At 41.0% G+C, this 21,074-nt stretch overlaps 1 protein-coding gene across 7 annotated transcripts in view; it reads left to right on the forward strand.

Moving 5' to 3' along the window:
• The window catches only part of c37h1orf127 (chromosome 37 C1orf127 homolog), an 82,005-nt gene extending 61,376 nt beyond the window's left edge, over nucleotides 1–20,629 (forward strand). For 5 of the 7 annotated variants that reach the window (XM_068016912.1, XM_068016914.1, XM_068016916.1 and 2 more), the window contains 9 exons: nucleotides 4,605–4,709; nucleotides 6,920–7,044; nucleotides 9,741–9,884; nucleotides 9,981–10,019; nucleotides 11,343–11,480; nucleotides 14,083–14,167; nucleotides 14,512–14,705; nucleotides 16,547–16,670; nucleotides 16,997–20,629. In XM_068016912.1, the coding sequence (XP_067873013.1) occupies nucleotides 4,605–4,709; nucleotides 6,920–7,044; nucleotides 9,741–9,884; nucleotides 9,981–10,019; nucleotides 11,343–11,480; nucleotides 14,083–14,167; nucleotides 14,512–14,705; nucleotides 16,547–16,670; nucleotides 16,997–18,054 (2,012 nt within the window). In that variant the 3' untranslated portion in view covers nucleotides 18,055–20,629. Of the gene's footprint in view, nucleotides 1–2,561; nucleotides 2,858–4,604; nucleotides 4,710–6,919; nucleotides 7,045–9,740; nucleotides 9,885–9,980; nucleotides 10,020–11,342; nucleotides 11,481–14,082; nucleotides 14,168–14,511; nucleotides 14,706–16,546; nucleotides 16,671–16,996 lie in introns of those variants that run through there. The other 2 variants (XM_068016918.1, XM_068016913.1) reach the window with 2 other exon arrangements.
• Nucleotides 20,630–21,074: the final 445 nt, after the last annotated feature.

Here is a 21,074-nt window from a genome sequence, read left to right on the forward strand (position 1 = left end):
GGTGGTGGGGGCGGGGGGAACTTGAGCGAGTGGGCAGGCGATGGGGGTCGGGAGCGGGCGGCGGGGCAAGGAAGAGAGTGCACCCACGACCAGCAAGGTCTTCGGCCGGGCTCTCCCCGCACCCGCTCTCTACCCGCTCCCTAGACCCCATCTCCCACCACCCCTGCTCTCTCCCCGCTCCCCAGGCCCCCTCTCCCCCCACCCCTGCTCTCTCCCCCCACTCCTGCTCTCTCCCCCCACCCCTGCTCTCTCCACTTTCCCCAGACCCTTTCTCTTTCCTGCTGCCCAGACCCCCTCTCCCCCCACTCCTGCTCTCTCCCCCCACCCCTGCACTCTCCCCTTTCCCCAGACCCTTGCTCTCTTCCCGCTCCCCAGACCCCCTCTCCCCCACCCCTGCTCTCTCCCTGTTCCCCAGACCCCCTCTCCCCCCACCCCTGCTCTCTCCCCGTTCCCCAGACCCCCTCTCCCCCCACTCCTGCTCTCTCTCCCCACCCCTGCTCTCTCCCCTTTCCCCAGACCCTTGCTCTCTTCCCGCTCCCCAGACCCTCTCTCCCCCCACCCCTGCTCTCTCCCCATTCTCCAGACCCTCTCTCCCCCCACCCCTGCTCTCTCCGGATCCCCCCACCATCTGCCCGCATAGCGATCACGTCATCTGCGCATGCGCCAACCAGTCCTGGCACTATGGAACGCAGCGCATGCGCAGAGGGTAAGAACCAATCTGTACATGTGCGCAGATTGGCGCAGTCGCAGTAAGCTGCCGGCTGTGTTGTCAGTAATCACTTTGTTGATCTATCTCCTAGCCTATTAACCCAGTTCACTTCAGCTAGCTCAGCTTTCATGCCCATATAGTTGCCGTTATTTTAGTTTAAAATTCTAGTCTTAGACCCACACATCTCTCTTTCAAATTGGGTGTAAAATTCAATCATGTTATGGTCGCTGCTACCTAGAGGTGCCTTTACTCTGAGGTCATTAATTAATCTTGTCACTTTACACAATACCAAGTCTAGTTTTCTTTTCAATAAAGTTGCAGATAGTGGATTTAAGGAGAGGAAATTGAGTTTCTGTTTCAGAGACAGAAAGAACGTGCATTTATAGAAGCATCAGCCCAAGTCTGCTCATAGCATCTGTGCTTCAGGCGCCCAGACCTTTGTGAGTTCAAAGACGTGAGCAAATAATCTAGGCAGGCACTTCAGTTCAGCACTGAGGGAGTGCTGCACTGTTAGAGGTGCCGTCTCCTGAATGCGATGTGGATTCAGGTGATTAAAAGATCCCATGGCACGATTCGAAGATGAAAAGGGGAGTTCTCCCTAGTGTTCTGGCCAATAATTATTCCTCAACCAATGTCACCAAAACAGTTAATCTGGTCATTATCTCATTAGTGTTTGTGGGAGCTTGCTGTGCGTAAATTGATTGCCGCGTTTCCTATATTACAACAGTGACTAAACATTTTTCATTGGCTGTGAAACACTTTGGGACATCCTGAGGATGTGACAGGTGCTATGTAAATACAAGTTCTTTCATCACAACCAGTGCGTTGCTTTTGAAGTCTAGGCACAGTTGGCATGTAGGCAAATGCCACGAAAGTAGTTCAGACTTTGTTGGCACATGATCATGAGGGATGATTGTGAAGTGACAAGGTAGAAACCATTCAATTAAACCTGAAATTATTTCGGTAATTACTGCCAAGCATCTAATCTGTATCAAAGTATAGAACCACAAGAAGTAATAATAAACCAGGCATTTCGAGTTTGACTTAGAAACAAGTTAAAATATCACTTTTTCGTTTTAACATCCCAGATAATTTATTCATATGAATTATAAAGCACTATCTGAAGTGACATTTTTAGCAGTAACACCACATGTTTTGGTTCTCTAATACAATCAAGTAAGATTCATTTTTTATTGTAGAACACATTTGCACTTAAATTAGGGTTATAAATTTATTCTTCACATATTAATTAACTTGCTGAAAGGAGAAGGAATTCCATGGGGAATGCTTTTTATTTAAAGTATTCCCCCATTTTACAGAAGAATGTAATAAACTTACCGTTAAATTTATTTGGCCTCTTTTACTTTAAAATGTCAATTCTCCTGTTGGTGGGAGACCCTCCATTTGAATTCCCTTTCCACTGAGCTCCTCTGATGATAAATTGTGGGGACAATCAGTCCCAAGTGTACCAGACAGGCTCCAACACCATCAGGGGGTAGGCGGGATTTCAGCCTGCACTCAGGGTTACTCTGGAGTTGCCCAATCTCGGGAAACCATGCTATGGGTTGAACGTTTGCATTCCCAGCCTGTAATGTGGCTTAAATAGAAACATAGAAAATAGGAGCAGGAGTGGGTCATTCGACCCTTCGGGGCCTGCTCCGCCATTCAAAAAAGATCATGGCTGATCGTCTAATTCAGTACTTTGTTCCTGCCTTTTCCCCATATCCCTTGACCCCTTTGGCATTAAGAAATATGTCTATCTCCTTCTTGAATATATTTAATAACTTGGCCTCCACTGCCTTCTGCCGTAGAAAATTCCACAGGTTCACCACCGTCTGAGTGAAGAAATTTCTCCTCACCTCGGTTCTAAGTGGTATACCCCGTATCCTGAGACAGTGACCCCTGGATCTGGACTCCCCAGCCATCGGGAAAATCCTCCCTACATCTCGCCTGTCTAGTCCTGTTAGAATTTAATACGTCCTCAAAGTCTCCAAGCTCCATCTACCTTCCCTGAGGGCAGCTTGACGCCCCTACCTCCCACCACCTGCCATGTATTCAGGATACTGGAGCCTGGTGTCACCCAGTGAGGGAGAGGCGACACAAGAGACACATGTCGACAGTTTAAAGAAAAGGCCAGACAAAGCGGAGGTAGGTTTATAACTTGGTGCCATAAAGAGAGGAGGTATTTTGAATAAAAGTACGCTGCTTTCTTTAATCTGGTAATGGAAGACTGCTTGTAATAATGATACGTTGTGCAATTTATTTTGAAAAATAGATAACAACAGGACATGAATGTTGTTAAGACTCAGTCATCGCTGTTTGCTGGATTGGTCCCAAATCACCACGTGAAGCAGATTGATGGTCATATACACTGTCTGCCTATATTGCCCATGTTCCACATGTTGTCCATGCTTCCAGCACAGGAGACAGTTCAAAATGGAGTGGGTGAATTCCCAGCTCCATCCCAATCTTTCAAGAGTTTAAAATGACTGATTTTTCAGGCATAAGACCATAAAAAATAGGAGCTGGAGTCAGCTATATGGTCCCTCAAGCCTGCAGCACCATTCAATAAGATCATGGCTCATCTTCTATCTCAAATGCACCTTCATGCACTATCCCCATATCCCGTAATTCCCTCAGTGCCCAAAAATCTATCGGACTCTGTCTCAAATATACTCAATGACTGAGCATCCACAACTCTATGGGGTAGAAAATTCCAAAGAGTTACAGCCCTCTGAGAGAGAAGAAATTTCTCATCATCTCAATATTAAATACCCCTTATCCTGAGATCATGACCCTGTCTATGAGGTGCTCCTGAGTCATGCAAATCGGGCTCCCATTACATCAGTAAGACCGTGAGGCTGTAAATAACTGACGTTAGAGCACGCCCTGGTTTAATAAATATCTGGTACCTTACCCTAGATTTTTTTACTGAGAAGCTTTGGTGAGAGATCAGGGCCCAAAGTCCCAGAAATTGCCACGGGTTGAACAGAGTGAAATTCTCCCAACAAACTATTTACTAAGTTCTGTTGATGATTGATGTGCTATTTCTTTAAAACATTGTATATTTGAGCTGTATCATACATTAAAAAGAAATTTTGAAATCAAGTAAAATTTTACAATAGCAGAAATAGAAAGTGACTGTGATTAGCCCGTGGCTTGGTGAGGCCGGTCTCTGAGGCTCCCATTTGCACATTCTCACTTTATTCATAATTCTAAAGCTGTTTCCTGCTTTCATGTCCCTGTGTGTGTTAGATGGGGAATGTGCGGATGGTTTATTGTTTCAATACAGCATGGCACAGACAGTGGGTTTGGAGGGAGGTTTATGCCCACAGGTCCCGATGTGGTCCCTTGTTGGGACATGCAGACTAAAAGCTAAATAATTCTCAAAAAAGGCAGAAGGAAAAATTGGAAAGAGAAGCAGGGTCCTGACGTGTTTGATGGGACTGGACAGCTGTGAGTTCAGGCCTGGGAGTACACTTCTTGCTTTGTACACTTGGGGGTGCATACTGGAGATGTACTGATGGGTACATGGTTATAAGCACAAGCTGAAAGATATATGATGAGAAATATATGCTGAAGAATAAATATTGGGGAATATGACAGGAAATACACACCTAGGAAATGATATTGAGGAAATCATGCCAGAAAGCTGAGAGCTGGGCTTATAGGCCTGAGCCTACACAGGGTGAGAGTATACAGAGGTAATCGTGGTAATAATGTTCTACAAATGATGACATTGTGCAGATTTCCTTTAAAAGGAAAAAAATTACATTATTTAAAGATATATCCACTGATTACATGTCCATTAATATTAACTGCCTTAAGAGTATGGTCTATAAAGGGACCCATTAATAGTGTCTTGTCTAACAGTTTCTGTAAAACACAATTTCAGGTGAAGAAGATATTGAATGTTTTTCTGAATATATGGAGCTCTGGATTCAGAAGGAGAGAATCGATGTCCTGAAACAATGGCTCATCAAAGCTTTACAGATACCAGGTAATGACTGCCCAGTTCATTGTGACTGTCCCCAGTTCCACTGGATTCGGTCTAAATAAAGTTTTATGGAAACTAGCTTTTCCTAATTGTTTTTGTGATTCAAGGAAAAACAATAGACCAGTTACGGCCTTAAAGGCTGTTTGCATAGAATGACCACTTTCCTTTAGTGAACTTTATTGCCAGTTGCAAAAATATGTTAATAGGTCAACCCTGAGCCCTGTATCACTGGCTGAATTTCCTTCCGATTTGTATGAGGAGGTGGTGCTATTAGAGGTGATGGTTCTGATGGAAATCAAGTGACATCTGTTTCAAAAGTGGTTCTTATAGGGAAGCTTGGCCCTTTCTCAGACTGCACCAGGTATAAGACCACTGATTTGAGGAAGCAAAGTCTATTTCTGTGGGGAATGTGGTCAAATCTGTTCTCGTTTTGTTTGCTCCTTCACTTACAATATTACACATGATTCATCAGGGACTGTGAATGCAGTGTTAGTTATTCTTGTTGAAGCCAAATTGGCAACTGAAATGGTTCCATCAGGCATTGTACCCAGGCACCTAGCCAAGAACTAGCAAAAGCCATCAAGCTTGTGGCTGGGGGATCTAAGTATCACCCACTGCTGAGACCTCACATACCACCACAATAGCATCTTATTTTATTCATTTTTATTGTTGTTTAGAGGCGAATTTTGTGTTTTGCAGAATGCGAGGTGACAGTTCTGGGGAAAGGAACACTTTTCCCTTTTTATCCTGTTCAAGATGTCAAGTGCTCGTAGCTCAGATGTAGTGCTGTTCACATGCCCACATGAAATCAGCACAGAATCATACATCACAGGAGTCCATTCAGCCCGACACCACTGTGCCAGCTCTCTGAAAGAATATCCAGTTAGTCCCACTCCCCTGCTCTAAATAACTGGGAATTCCATGAATCTGAGCCTGGTTTTCTGATCCAGGATCATGTTGAGTGTAGTTCCACACTTGGATAGGAGGCTGCAAGTTTACTGAGTGAAATAGCATGAGGGAGCTCAACTACTAACAGCAGACAATCAATCATTAGCGCTGGATGTTTCAGAATTCTTACCATTTATCTATCAATTCTGCTGTCTGAAACTGCCGGGCTCTTATTAAAAGGAATGGGGTCATTAATGTGGTGGGTAACACATTGTTCATTTACCACGAGGACCTTTGTTTGATGGATCAGATAACATTCTCTTCATTTCTTTGCCTGTAATGGTCCTCTGTCAAGACTGGGCAATCTCAACTCTGTTCGCAGCAGGCACAAGTCCAGAGCACAAAACTGTTTGCAATCTGTCCCAAATTGGTAATAAATTAACAATCTGAGTCATAAAGATGAGTGTTGTGGGAATTGAAAAATTTTCAGGCCTTTTTTCTAAATCTTGGATCTTTGGATCTGACTGTGCCTTGCTTGGCCTGAGAGTGCGCAATGCTGAGAGTGGATGGTCCAAATTGAGAATTTGTTCTATTCCTCAGCATTGAGATCTTGTTAAGCATTTGAAAAGAATAAAACTAAAATACAACCTGAGACAAATAAATATTCATGTTAATAAAAACCTTGGAGAAAAGGGTTGGATCATTGCAATTGGTTCAATATTCTTATAGCATACCCAGCTTGGCACTGGAAGTTGGTGGCACACTAGTGAAGTATACATGAGGCTGCACTGCCAAAACACATTGTTTTGGCTCGTGGATCCAAGGGCAGGGCTGCCTTCAAAATCAAATTATACACAAAGTAGGTGCCATCAAAGTTGGAGGTGGCCATCTTGTAATGGGCCTGCGTTGCCAAGGTTTTGATGCACACTCCATACATACAATCACCCTGGGTCCCAGGAGCTTAACAGTACAGTTCAAGAAGCAGCTCTTCCATATAAATATATCATCTGTTTGAACAGATCCATAACCACAAATATAAATAATTGTGGGCAATTGTAGTTTGGCACAATGATAATAGATTCAGGAGGAAAGCTGATGATGCTGCTGGATTTAAAGAGACTGAAATTAAATCCTCGGGAAAAGGCACGTTATTTCTGCCTATTTCCTGTCCCAGGTACGGGTCAACGATCACACAGAAACAAATACAAAAGGCAAATCTGAAAAAAAAAGGAAGCAGGATCCAAATTTAGCAAATTGAACAGGAAGTAACATTAAATATAGTTTGCTGTATTTGTCATATTTGTCACCGTTTCTTCTCATCCAAGTTGGTTTAGGGACTCAGGACCAATTGAACAGTTTCTTGGTTGATTGTGGCTATTCCCTCACCATTGATCAAAATGGAAATTACCTCTTCCGAGTGCAGTACAATGGCTGCTTCATGCAGCATGAGGTAAGGCAAGCTAATTACACAGAGGCTGCAGATTGTCACAAGTGGGCTCCTGCTGCTTAAGTATCAGTGATATAGATTCATATTTTATGATTACTCAATATTTATTATTGAAATAAAAGCAACCATTGGAAAAACATCATTAAGTTGCAGCAACTGCTGTGAAAAGTGCTAACATGCTGATGTGCATTTTTAAATACTGCACTGTAACTAGACTGGAGCTGGAAGGAAACTTGGGAATACTTGTGAGACACTCAGCTGAATCCATCACACCAAATATTTGTCAAAGTCTTTAACAAAGCATCTGAATCCTTTGCTGCACACACAGAACTTGAATCAAAATTTGTCCTGGTCGGACCAGAGACTTCCTCTGTTCATTCCAGCACCTGACATTTGCCTCTCTCTGCTCATGTCCCATCTAGTGCAGTATGAATGCACCCATTACAGCTTGTCGTTGTCTCCCATCAATGTTCTTCAACTCCACCACAATCAGTCACAATTGGAATCTTGGTGTCACGTTTTTTGGATTTTTGACCTTTTTTTTCCATGGAGCAGATCAAAATATGAACTATTTTAAACAATGCCTTGATGTTAAAGCTGATTTTTTTTTATTGAATCTTGGGATGTGAGCATCACTGGCAGGGCCAGCATTTATTGCCCATCCCTAATTGCCCTTGAACTGAGTGGCTTGCTAGGTCATTTCAGAGGGCAGTTAAGGGTCAACCACATTGCTGTGGGTCTGGACACACATGTAGGCCAGACCAGGTAAGGGCAGCGGATTTCCTCTCCAAAGGACGTGAGTGAACCAGATGGGTCTTTAACAACAATTTCATGATTATCATCAAGATTGGTATTTTATTCCAGATTTATTAATTCATTGAATTTAAATTCTCCCAGTTGCCATGGTAGGATTTGAACTCATGTCACCAGAACATTAGTCCAGGCCTCTGGATTACTAGTCTAGTAATATTACCACTATGCTACTGTCAACAGAGTAAAATTCATACTGTTGGATTGATTAAGGATGCAGACCTTCTCCGTGTAACAGAAATAATAATTCTAGACATAGGAATCCAACACTTGCAAATTTATTAATGGTAAAATGAACATAATGACAGAAAACACGTGGTGATGCTTTCTGTAGATGATCACACGCTGCAATTGTTGAGGTCAGCTCTCGAGATCTCTTCCTCATGCTTCATCCTCAAACCGCTGATTACGATCTTGTTCTTTCTAACTGTATTAATTCATATATATTTTCCATAACCTTGACACGCTCGCTACCATCTCATATTAGTCACTCGTAAGTTCTCTATCTGATTTATGTGGTCCCGAGGCTAGCAGAAACTGCTGGTTTTTAGATTCTGGTAAGGCATAAAGGGAGAGAAATTGGCTCACATGTCAATTCCCCAGGGGCAGGCAGCGTGCCGACCGTTACCTGTGCAGTAGATATCAATGAAGAGCGCTACACAGATCACGCAGATTACCGCCTGCGGCGTTGCTTGCACCCTGGGAATCGGCATAAGTCTGCATAGCAGCGCTATGCGAACAAATTTCTCCCTGAAAATATATTGCGTTGTGGCTACACTACAGATAAGTTAGTCTCTAGGCATGCAAGAGTTGTGAGAAAGTTCAGATATAAATGCAATCAATTACATAGGATATACAGCACAGAAACAGGTCATTCGGCCCAAGCAGTCTATGCTGGCAATATACTGCACTGGAATTTATCAAGCTGTTTGTGACCCTATGTAGACTGCACTATCAGCAAAGTTCTTCAAGTTTTTAACTTTAGGGGCTAAATACAACATGGATTCCTGAGTAGCTCACGATCCCTTCCCAATAGGATTACAGGGCTTGGGAATATGGATTAGCTTTCAGATGGGGCTTCTAACCCTGCATCCTGGTGACACTGTGGCATTCAAGAAACCCTTCACATTCTTTGTTGCTGTGACAATCGTGTTCATTTGAATTCAGTAGGAGTCATTGACAAGTAGGCTGATGGACATTTGGCATGGGGGTCGTCAGTTTTGACTAAAAAGAGGCATTTTTATAAAAGAGACAGATACCAAAAAAGTAAATCTTTTCTTTTGGAAAGATGACACAGCACAGGCAGGCAGTAAAAGATTCAACATACAGGGATTGCATGGAGACTGATTCTGCCCTGGGCTGTAGGTTAGGGTGCAGAGAGATTATATTGTTGAACTAAAGTAAGCTGACCCAGCACAGTGGGATAGTGTTGCATCTTCTTTATTTTGTATTAATACACAACTATAAGCTGATCTGATTGAACTAACTGACTTCAAGGCCTATAACTCTCTACATTTCACCACACTATGAAATAAAACAGATAAGAATTCAAACCAAACTCTGCCTTATCCAGTGCTGTTATGGAAGTTGTATTGTATACTATTGTACAAATAGATATTGGGTGGTACGGGAGTGTGATTTCAATGGAGATAAATATTGGGAAAGACGTATAAAATGACTGAATCAATAACATCATCCTAATTACCCCGGACTGAGTGAATTTGAAAAAATTCTAAATGGACCCCGGTTTGAATACAAAAACAACCAAATCATATCTTTAACATTAACTGATGTGAGGGACCCAAAAGCATAATTAAAACCCTTATGTATCCCAAATGAATGAGTCCAGTACAAAAAATCCACCTGTTGTTATAAATGTATTGTTACAGGGTGGTTATCACTTGCTACAAGTTATTGTATGGAAAAAGGAAGCTGTGAATGGAACACGTCATGAGGAGTATATCATGAAATGTCCAATGGCAATCTTAGTGACAAGCAAGGAAAGCATCCTCTGTGGCCTTGAAGATTTCCAAGTAAGTCCTTCTCATGATGATGCATTATTTCTTTGTTAATTGACTTTCCATTTATTATGAAAGTGTAAACAACTTAATTGCACTATATTTCTGCAGGTGACACGCTCATTACCAAAAGGAAGTGTGGATGGTTTGGTACGTTCTGACTTTTATGACATGCCAGTGCTAATGCTGAGTCTATGGATGTTGTATGAATGTTGCACTGATTTGGTACTTTATCAATCACTGCACCTCGCACTTGCTCACTATAACACTTTTACTCTTATAGCAGGAAATAACATATGTCTCAGTCCCGATTCAAACTTAAATACAATGGCCCAGAAATTGGAATGTGCTGCACTCGTATTGACAATGGATTCTGAAGGTTGCAATATGGCAGGTGGCAGGTGTCACTCATTCTGCACTGGAAGTGCTTCACTCGCCATATTGGTGAAGCTTCCTCCATTGGTATCCAGGACACATGCCTGAAACAGGCATTCAGACCTTTGTCAGTGCAAATAGGGGTTTGGGCATCAGTTTGAGGCTGCCTTTGCAAAATTGGATTGTTTCTTGAGGCACTTGGCAGCCAAGCCAGCGGTCCTTAAAGAGGCTGTCATCAGAAAGTTTAAATTCTTTTACATACCTTATTGTGGAGCAGGAACGCTCCTGCCAACGCCATAATAAATCCACAGCCACTGCTGGTCACCACTCGCTGCCCTCCTGATTGTCTGCAACCCACTTTCCCGGATTCCCATCACAACCTCAATTGGCATCTGAGCATGGTCCTCCTGGGACTGGTGAGCTGCCTGCGGGGCCCCAGTTGGTGGCTGCAGCTCGCTGGTAATGTCCTTCATTAGGAGAATTGATCTGCCTAGGCAGCTCCTATTTACAGCAACAGTGCAGGAAATTGGTCTCCAGGATTGGACGGTGTGAGTGGGATGGTAATGCTGAACCACTTAATAAACCTCAGTAGGGTTCCCCTGTGGATCAATGGATAACTAAACTGGCTGGTGGAGTATGAGATTGCACAGAGCAGCAAGGTCTCTGGGCTGTGCTGTGTTGGCTGATTCTCAGTTGGGATAACAGTAGGGGATTTATAATTGGCCTTGGTGTCCCTGGCCTATTTGGGTTGTAGTTAGCCAGGATTGCCAGAGATTGAATGAAGATATGATTGGGTTAGGCTGTATTGTGCCCATGGGCAAGTATTCAGCTGACACATGGGTTTGGCCATGTGGATGAGGAATTTCAGCTTTTATGTAACACATTCTTCAGAAAAAGAGGGAAAAAGGGAGAAAGTTGATTTTTAAAAAAAAGTCAACATTTTTGTAACACGATCCATCTAAGTTGTATTACATTTAGCTGGCACTGGCAATTAACAAAATAAAAATATTAATGATGCTGTAGAGTCAATGTTCTTGATTGGTTAGGGGCAACATTGTGATTTGTAACATTGATGGTTTAACTTGTTTGTTTTTGAAGTTTTCTTGGTCCCTTTTATTCCGAGGTGAATGGTTAGTGACACTGGAAGATGCCAGCCTGATTGATTTACATGTGGCAATAAATGAGACTGATATCACAATACAAGGCAAAAGAAAGGGACTTCTCATTCCACGGGAGGTGAGTCTGGATACACTGCAGTAATTTCTACCATGCAAGATGCTTAATTTGTATTTAACTATTTTATGATGAAAACAAATCACATTTCTTTGATGCAATGTTGGCCTTGGTTTTCTCTCATTCATTGATGATAATGGGAAATCTAGCACATTTTTGGGAACTTCTCTGACAGTGTGCTCCCAGCATTGAGCGAGGAATGAAAGTTGAAGGTAGAGCTGTTAAATCGCAACATGACTTCTCCTTTGTACAGTCCCTTTGAGAGCTGGGAACAAGGTTCAATGGCAACAAGGTTCAGTGAATGATGTTTCAAAGTTTGTTTTCCTACTTTGGGATTTTAATTCCCGTGGAACATTTAAACCAGAAATTATTGATGGTGATGTTAAGAATTATTGATGGTGATATTGATAGTGATATCAAGAAGCTCGATATCATCCAGGACAAAACAGCCCACTTGATTGGCATCCTATCCACCACCTTCAACATTCACTCCCTTCACCACCATGCACAGTGGCAGCAGTATGTATCATATACAAGATGCACTGCAGCAACTCACCAAGGCTCCTTCAACAGCACCTTCCAAACCCGTGACTTCTACTACCTAGAAGACCATGGGCAGCAGATGCATGGGAACACTGCCACCTGCAAGTTGCCCTCCAAGCCACACACTATCCTGACTTGGAACTATATCACCATTCCTTCGCTGTCGCTGGGTCAAAATCCTGGAACTCCCTTCCTAACAACACTGTTAGTGTACCTACACCCCAAACGGACTGCAGGGCTTTAAGAAGGCAGCTCACCACCACCTTCTCTAGGGCAATTAGGGATCGGCAATAAATGCTGGCCTAGCCAGCAATGCCCACATCCCTGAATGAATAACAAAAATTAGCAGAGAAAAGTTTAGTGTGTTCATATAATGTTCTTCAACCATTATCTTAGAACCATTAACCTATTTAAAATAAATGGCTTTGTGCCTCCATTCACAGAATCACAGAATCGTTACAGTGCAGAAGGAGGCCATTTGGCCTATCATGTCCATACTGGCTCTCTGAAAGAGCAACTCACTCAGTTCCATTCCCCTGCTGATACTATTATCAGTCTGACTTATGTTACCATACGTAAAGATTGAACTGGAAGGGATAAGAGCATTATCACAGGAATTGGAGGGCAAAATGAATGGAGAGGTGCCAGCCAAACCATTTCATAAGTGCCCATGGAAGAGAAATTCTGTTATCTTAATAAATCCTTGTACTTGAATCCAAACATATACCACGTGCTTTACTGAGCCTTTAGCTCAGCCACTGGGCAATGATAAAAGACCCTTCCTGAATAACCAGAATGCAACCCAACTGCACAGTTGAACCCAATGGAAGGGATGTAATTCCCAAACTACAATTTGATTTACAGGTACTGAACTCTGATAAATTTCTATAGGAAATTTGGGTCCATTGGGATTGTGAATCTGCCTCACTGTCTCCTATTGCAAGTTGGCATTTATCCCACACTGCCTCAGTCAACCACATAGTCAAGAAAGGAAATATTAGGTTTCAAAGTTTGTTGTCCCAATTGATTGTTTTGATTTCTGTATAACATCTAGTTTACATGATGTGGTGAGTATAAAAGACCTGAATTAGTTGGTGCTGTGACTCTTTCTTGTTTCATGCTTAACTTAATCCTGAACTATTTCACTAGAACCACACAGTCAACAAAAAAGATTCAGTAGGAGCCAAATTAATTTTCTACATATGTCACCTCTTAACCTTCGTGTCGGAACTTGACTCCGAGATGAACTTCCGACCTCATATCCGCCGCATCTCTAAGACCGCCTGTTTCCACCTCTGTAACATTTCCTGACTTTGCCCCTGCCTCAACCCATCTGCTGCTGAAACCCTCAGCCATTCCTTTGTTATCTCTAGGCTTGACTATTCCAATGTATTCCTGGCCTGCCTCCCATCTTCTATAAATACAAGTTGTATTACTTGGTGAAAATAACGAACGTGTGGCACTGGGATATCCATTAAGAGCTGGATTACTGTAATTCCCTCCTAAACGTCTCCACATGTCTACCTGTCTCTCCTCCTTTAAGACACACCTTAAAACCTACTTCTTTGATCAAACTTTTGGCCACCAATCCAAATATGTCTTTATGTTGGTCATTGTCAGATTTTGTTTAATAACGCTCCTGGGATTTTACTATGTTAAAAGCACTATATAAATGCAAGTTGCTGTTGTATAGGATCTGCAGAAACCAACTCTTCCCATTGTTCTGCAATCTGCAATTTCTTTTGCTTATCTGGGATGTGGAGTGGGTAGGACACTTCTGCCTCAAATTTCTCCCCTCCTCTCCTGAAAGTGCTGATTCATGCTGGAGTGTGGTTCCTCAGACACCCGCACTGAAGACCACTTGACCAAGTTACTAGAAATGCCCAGTGCTCATTTCGTCAACAACTTCAGGAGAAGGTGAGAAAATTGACTTGTAAAAAAAAACGTATTTCAGAATCAGCATTTATTGTTTGCAAATAACAGATCAGCCTTTTGTACATTCCGATTTATTGGGTTCACCAATAGGAACCAGGTAATTAACTCTTGTGCATCTAAAATGTAGGTAATGGGCTCCATTGTAGAGGTGTTGCCACTCTGGATGGTGAGCGGTTATTATGCGTATTCAATGGAGGCAAGTTGTCCACCAGGTATGTGTTTGGATGATTCTCAGTGTGTATACTTAAACCCGAATGAAGTTAAATCATGTTTAAATTTTCCATTTACAAAACCATTTTCATGTAAAATATTGCAAAATATAATATTATCAAATTCTACTATGGATCAAAATACTGTATTTATACCAGAGTTTTAGTCCACTAGACAGTTTCCTCCTGCTTACCCACACAACCCTTTCACCTCCAATCCTTATGTTGTTAATGCAGATCTGGTATCCACACCAGTCTTTGACAAATAATTGTTTTGCTCTATCTATGTTGTACTTTCCAACCATTGATGTTTGATTATAAATATATATCTACACTTTTTCTTTTAGTGTCGGTATTTTCTGAAGAGATTAACATACCCATCATTAAAAAGAGAATGGGATTGGTCAATCGAAGAATTTATAATAAAGATAAACTAACATTGAAGTCAATCGCTGTAAAGCAGATGGATACATACACAGTGATGGAAAACAGAGACTTTGTAATGGTCAGCATCCCCAAAGTGGTTATGCAAGAAGTACAGGTCAGTCAGTATTTGAAGTATACAAAGAGGAGTTACAGATGGCCTTTTGAGTGTGGTTTATACATGGTTAATACTAATCAGACAGTGGATATAACTGCCATTGTACGTATGCCTATTGTCTCTGCCTCAGAAGTTTGTGCTATAAAGCCCCATAAAAGGATTGGAGCTCAAATTCCAATTCAACTGAGTGCTGGATTGATGAGCTGTTTAGCAAAATTTCCATCAGCCTATTTATATGGATATTAAAGATCTCTTCGCTCTGTTTGAAGAACAGCATGAAGTTCTTCTGGCATTCAATAGAATAGATGTGCTGAGGCTGTGCGCATGAGGAGGCTAGGGCAGGGCTAGTTAGCAGGGTTTCTGAGTGCAACCAGAACAAATAATAAGGGGATGAGCAGCCTGGTTGGGAACAGGATTGGAAATGTCCGTGATACCATGGCTACCCATGGTTGACAGGCTTGTCATTGCTCACCTGCTGGGCTTGTGGTGGAGAATGGCACCTTGGGCAGGAAAACAGAGGCTGGTTGGCATCTGTTGAGCCATTCAGCAACAATGGGCCAACCCCTTTAGCACAGAAGGGAGCGATGGAGAGGATTGGTGGAAAAAGGAGAAAAAAAAGAAAGACTTGCATGTCTATAGTGCTTCTCACGACCACTGGATGTCTCAAAACACTTTACAGCCAATGAAGTACTTTTGAAGTGTAGTCACTGTTGTAGTGTAGGAAATGAAGCAGCCAATTTATGCACAGCAAGCTCCCACAAACAGCAATGTGATAATGACCAGATAATCTGTTTTTGTGATGTTGGTTGAGGGATAAATATTGGTCAGGATACTGGGATAACTCCCTTCCTCTTCTTCGAAATGGTGCCATGGGATCTTTTACATCCACCTGAACAGACAGGTGGGGCCTTGGTTTACCATCTCATCCAAAAGTCGGCACCTTTGACAGTGCAGCACACCCTCAGTACTGCACTGAAGTGTCAGCCTTGATTTTTGTGCTCGAGTCTTGGAGTGGAACTTGAAATTGGAATCAGACTCAGAGGTGTGTGCTACCAGCTGAACCACATCTGACAAAAGGAGAGAAAAAAGCATTGCATTTAGCATACATCAATCTAGCAGAACCAGAACAAAACAGGAAACAACAGCCTTAAAAGGGGCTATCAAATATAAACAGTTTACAACAGTGGTTTCCTTCACAAGATGGCAGTGTTGTGCTACACTATTTCATTCAGGGCTAGCACTTTAAAAATATGTTAAAAGTAAATGTTTTGTCCTTGGCATGATCGGAGTTAAGAGGCCACACCAACTACCCATATGCTGTCACAGTGCCTCTTCTATTTGGAGCGGTTAGAATGCTGATCCCCAGAATGCGCTAGCAATGTAAATACAAGATTTGCCAAATGGAGAGGCACTTGCCTGCTGATTAGACGTGAAACCAAGTGCTCTCATTCCTCAGTGGATGAAAGCAGGATTGTTGTACCTACCGAGCTAAGAACTGTAATAGAACTGTCTTACCATACCAGTTAAGCCATGCTTCATCCTTGTAACTACTGTTACAGAGTTGTGGGACAGTATTTTAGCACTGAACCTTTAAAGGTAAAATCAAAATGCACGCATTGCATGATGTAGCCCTTATTTTAGCTCAATGCTTTGCTGGAGTCTTGTTTCAAGCATTCCATTGCTTCTGCACAATGTGTAGGCAATGACCTTTCAAGGGGTCTCAGTAATAAAGTTCCTGTACTGTGTACATAAGTAAAGGGATTGGTGAGTACAATGAAGAGTGAATCCTACTTGTTTGACTAATCAATGCCCTTTTTATACTGAGTTAAACATCTTTTCAGGCATGTCAAGAGTCGATTGCGGCTATGGATTTGCAGCCTTTTATGAAAATAAATGTGAAACTGATCTTCGAAGAAATGGTTAATGAGGTTCACTGGAATCTGGACAATTATTTTGATTGCAAATGTAAGGAATTTTATGCCATTGTAAAAGTTATCTGGATAATTATTTCACAGATTATTTAAATCTTTAAAGTAGTCTTGTTAAGTAAATATAATGACATCAGCACAAGTGATTTTTGTAATGGAACAATTATAATTGATTATTTAATGTAGTAATCTAGAAATCTGTTTATATATGTTTTCATGTACAAATCTTTCTTGATAACTTTTCATCATAAAAGTTGGTGAAAGTTCAAACAGAATGTGTGTTATTTTGTCACTGATAGACTTCTATGTTTAGGCAAGAAAACATCGGGACAGATTCATTTAATATTTAAATTTTGTTTGCAGCATCATCAGTTATGCCAGCAACAATCCTATTCTCAACAGAGAGGAGCAAGGCAAATGGAGCTTTATACAGTGAATCAGAGTTAAAGATAAATGGAAAGCCAACTCCTATATCACTGCACACTCTAACACAACATCTTCCAGCCGCTATATCAGAAAGATCCAAATCTACAACAGCTGAGTTTTCAGAGACTGAAGCAACACATCAACCACTGGCTACTGCATCTGTGTCTAACTTTTTCACTCCAGCATCAACATTACATCCTAAATCTGAAACAACAGTAGTGCAATATACATCAGAGGAAGAATGGAATCTAAATACTTTAGTGGTATCATCTACAGAGGCCACTATAAATCACACTGACAGGTTAACTCCAGAAACTAGATCAACTTTAATGCCCTTTGGATCATTGGCTTCACTGGCATCAAAATCAGCATCGAAACTCCAATTACCTCACGTTTTGTCTAAAATGTCAGCATCTGTCATGTCTGCAAAACTAAATGAAGCAGACATCTCTATAGCTGCAGCAACTTATCACAAAAATTCTGAATTAGAAGAGAAAATGTTTTCAACCAATCTTTCAAAATTGGACTCTGCAGTGATAACTATGCCATCTGATAACATCAGTTCACCAGGAACAGAAGCGCAGACATCTGTCACAGAATCTAAACCTTGGCAATTTACTGGCTCCGTTTCCACAGAAGACAAACTTGTTGAACAAGTAAGTGTAACATCAGTGGGCACTAATGCACCAACACCCATTTTGCTGTCACAAAAATTAATCCCATTGGCAACCAAACCTTCTCATTTAGCACTGCTGCTCACACCACAAATTTCATCAAAAGGATTAAACAAAACAGCAATTGTAAATAAGACAGCAAATTCGTGGGAAATGTCATCACATCAGACAAATTCTGAACTGTTCAATGGTTCTTCAAGCCTAGTTCCTAAAATGCTATCTACTCCATTGCATGAATATTCAACAATAAATGAAGTGAGAAATACGATGGCATCAGTGACAGAATCAGGACCAAATCTATCAGTTGCCAATGCTGACTAAATACATGAGCATAGGGAGCAGCTTGATGGAAGGTTAGTAATGAAAAAGGTGTCAACATCTAGTGCATGATCAAGCTCATTGATTTTAGTGATGCCAAAAAGTTCAGAATTAACATGAGCTCAAACTACAAGCTCAATTAAAAGTTCAACAGCTAATACAAACATGGATCCAAACAATATAATATCATTGAACAGACATCTGGTGGCGTTACAATGATCAGCATCTGGAGATATTTTGATGGTTCTATCATAGGGAATAACAATTAAAGCAACTACTTTTTACAAAGAGATAGGTTCAATCTGTGGCTGTCTCAATTTCTGAGTTAGTGATATTTTCAAATGGTAATGGGTAAAAATAAAAGGAAAATAAAACTGATATTAATGATGAAGAAACTCATTTTATCATCAGTCTCATTCAACACACTTGTACCAGCGATCTCTCGATCAGTATTAGCATGTGAAGCAATTCCAGAAATACATGTAACAAAGACCTCGAATTCCAACACCTCCCTTTTCAATTTCAGAAGTAGCATCAAGATTGAAAAAGAAAGACTTGCATTTCTATAGCACCTTTCACAACCACCAGATATCTCAAAATGCTTTACAGCCAATGACGTACATTTTGAAGCGTTGTCACTGTTGTAATGTAGGAAATGTGGCAACTGATTTCTGCACAGCAAGCTCCCACAAACAACAATATGATAATGGCCAGATAATCTGTTTTTGGATGTTGATTGGAGGATAAATATTGGTTAGGACACTAGGGATAATCCCCCTGCTCTTCTTTGAAATATTGCCATGGGATCTTTTATGTCTACCTGAACAGGCAGATGGGCCTCAGTTTAATGTCTCATTCAAACGACGGACACCTACTCCATTTGACAAAACAACTTCAACAGCAACAAAGAGCATGAAGTAATTCACAGCTATAACAGAGCTAGTATCTGTGTCACTGCCTGTTACAGTTGCTGTAACCAGTGAGAATGGAGAGCAACTGCTGTAAGCCAATCAATCACCATCTCCTGCACCATCTCTATCATAAGTGACATGGACAAACCAAACATTCAGGATGGACAACTTTACAGGCTTTATCAACTTCTTATGAAACAGCTACTGAAACAAATATACTAAAAGGAGATTGCCAATTAGATAAACTTGTTAAAACAGCACAATGCACTTTATAGATTAATGAGAAAACATTTCCTGATTCAGCTGTTCCAATGAATATGTCCCCCACTGAGTGCCCTAGTAAATTATCATGATGATGTCTGTAACACAAAATCAGGACATAAGCTATCAAACATCTTCAGAAATATAGAGAATGATCATAAAAGAAATTCAAGTTCAAAATTAGTAATCAACAAACCTGTGTCAGCATCTGCTCACTCTACGAATGCCAGTCTCATTATCACCTGAAAAACATTTTCAATGTTAGAGTTTATGACACCACATATTTCATCAAATGTATTAAAATATAAATTGATTATTAAACTATGTACACTGCAAGCAACAAATGTACTTTTAAATGATAAACCAATGACTGCAACAGTATAATGCTATACAGCTTTTGAATGAAATGAGAAAATGCACAACCGCTACATTAAAGATGACCTTTGCACTGACGGCTTGCAGGGGGAAGCCTCACCTATGGTAATATTGCTACCTTTGATTAAACTGTCTACTTTGGTGACTCAGTGGCTGAAGAGAGTGGAATAAAGAGGTGTCTACCAATATCCATTATGTTACCAACCTCATTTCCAGAAACAACTGAATCTTGGTAGTCAGTAAGGCAGCTCACAGTTTTGAAATCACATCAATGTAAGAGACAACTACCAAATTAGAAACCAAAGGAACTGTTCAATGACAGGTCAGCAAATCAACAGATGGAGCATCATCTGCATTATCAGTCAGGAAGAATTCTGAACTGAATGTGGGAATTATGTTAATTATTCTATCTATATCAACGTTAACATTTTATCAACCAAATTTAACAGTTAAAGTGACAGAAGTGTGGAAGAGGTCGACATCAATGACAAGATGAAATTCTGTCATCATGACAGCAGATTATCAAGAAAAAGATAATGAAATATTGACATAGGAACAGAGATAGGCCATTCAGCCCCTCCAGCCTGTTCTTGAGCCTGGCATGAACATTTAAACCTCTTCCAACTCTTTGATATCATCCACAGTTTTCATACTGCATTGGAAACGTTCTGAAATGGATACTGAAATGGTTCTGTTATCTTGTTAAACACACTTTTGTGAAACCAACTAGTCCAATTTTTCTGTTATATGGAGAGATGAGGAAAAAGATGTTATGCAGCAGAATAAAAATCTGAGCTGTCAGCTCTCAAGCTGTCCACAGAGACAGATGGAAGCCTCTCAAAATTAACAACATCAACAGCATTTGAAACTTTTTCTTGAAGCTCATGACAACAATAACTCATCAAGACATGGGACAACTAAATATTAGATGCAGAAGCACTTAGGTCTTGAAATTATGTTATGTGAAGATTAAGGTAGGAAATGTTAAAATAAATGTGCTAACGTCTTCATTACAATAGAGGACAAAGGAATTTAGTATGAGCAGATTTTTTTCTTAATGCAATTTAAGGATTTGTATGCTAAACCCCACTTGGCAGAATCTCAAGGCTATGATGTTACTGCAAGTAAATACTGGGCTAAATATAGGAATATTCTGAACACCTCCTAGAATGCATAGTACAGTGATATTGGTATTTGATGAAAAGATATTAATGATAAAAGGAGAGGACAAAAGTTTGACATCACTTGAACAATTGAGTGTAATTAAAAGAAAACATTTGTGCTCGTCAATGCGATGGGTGTTATTACTGAGGAATGGAACTGTTCCCTTTTTAGCTACCAGTATCGGCATCTAGCACCCCAAGTGAATATTGGCACTCTTGGAAACAGAGTAAAGCTCCCTCTACTTTGTCTCAATCAAATGCCTCACTAAACCTCAGACAAGCACTCTGGCTGCACCAGAATGACATATTTTCA

This window comes from Heterodontus francisci, chromosome 37 (assembly GCF_036365525.1).
Source record: "Heterodontus francisci isolate sHetFra1 chromosome 37, sHetFra1.hap1, whole genome shotgun sequence".
NCBI lineage: Eukaryota > Metazoa > Chordata > Chondrichthyes > Heterodontiformes > Heterodontidae > Heterodontus > Heterodontus francisci.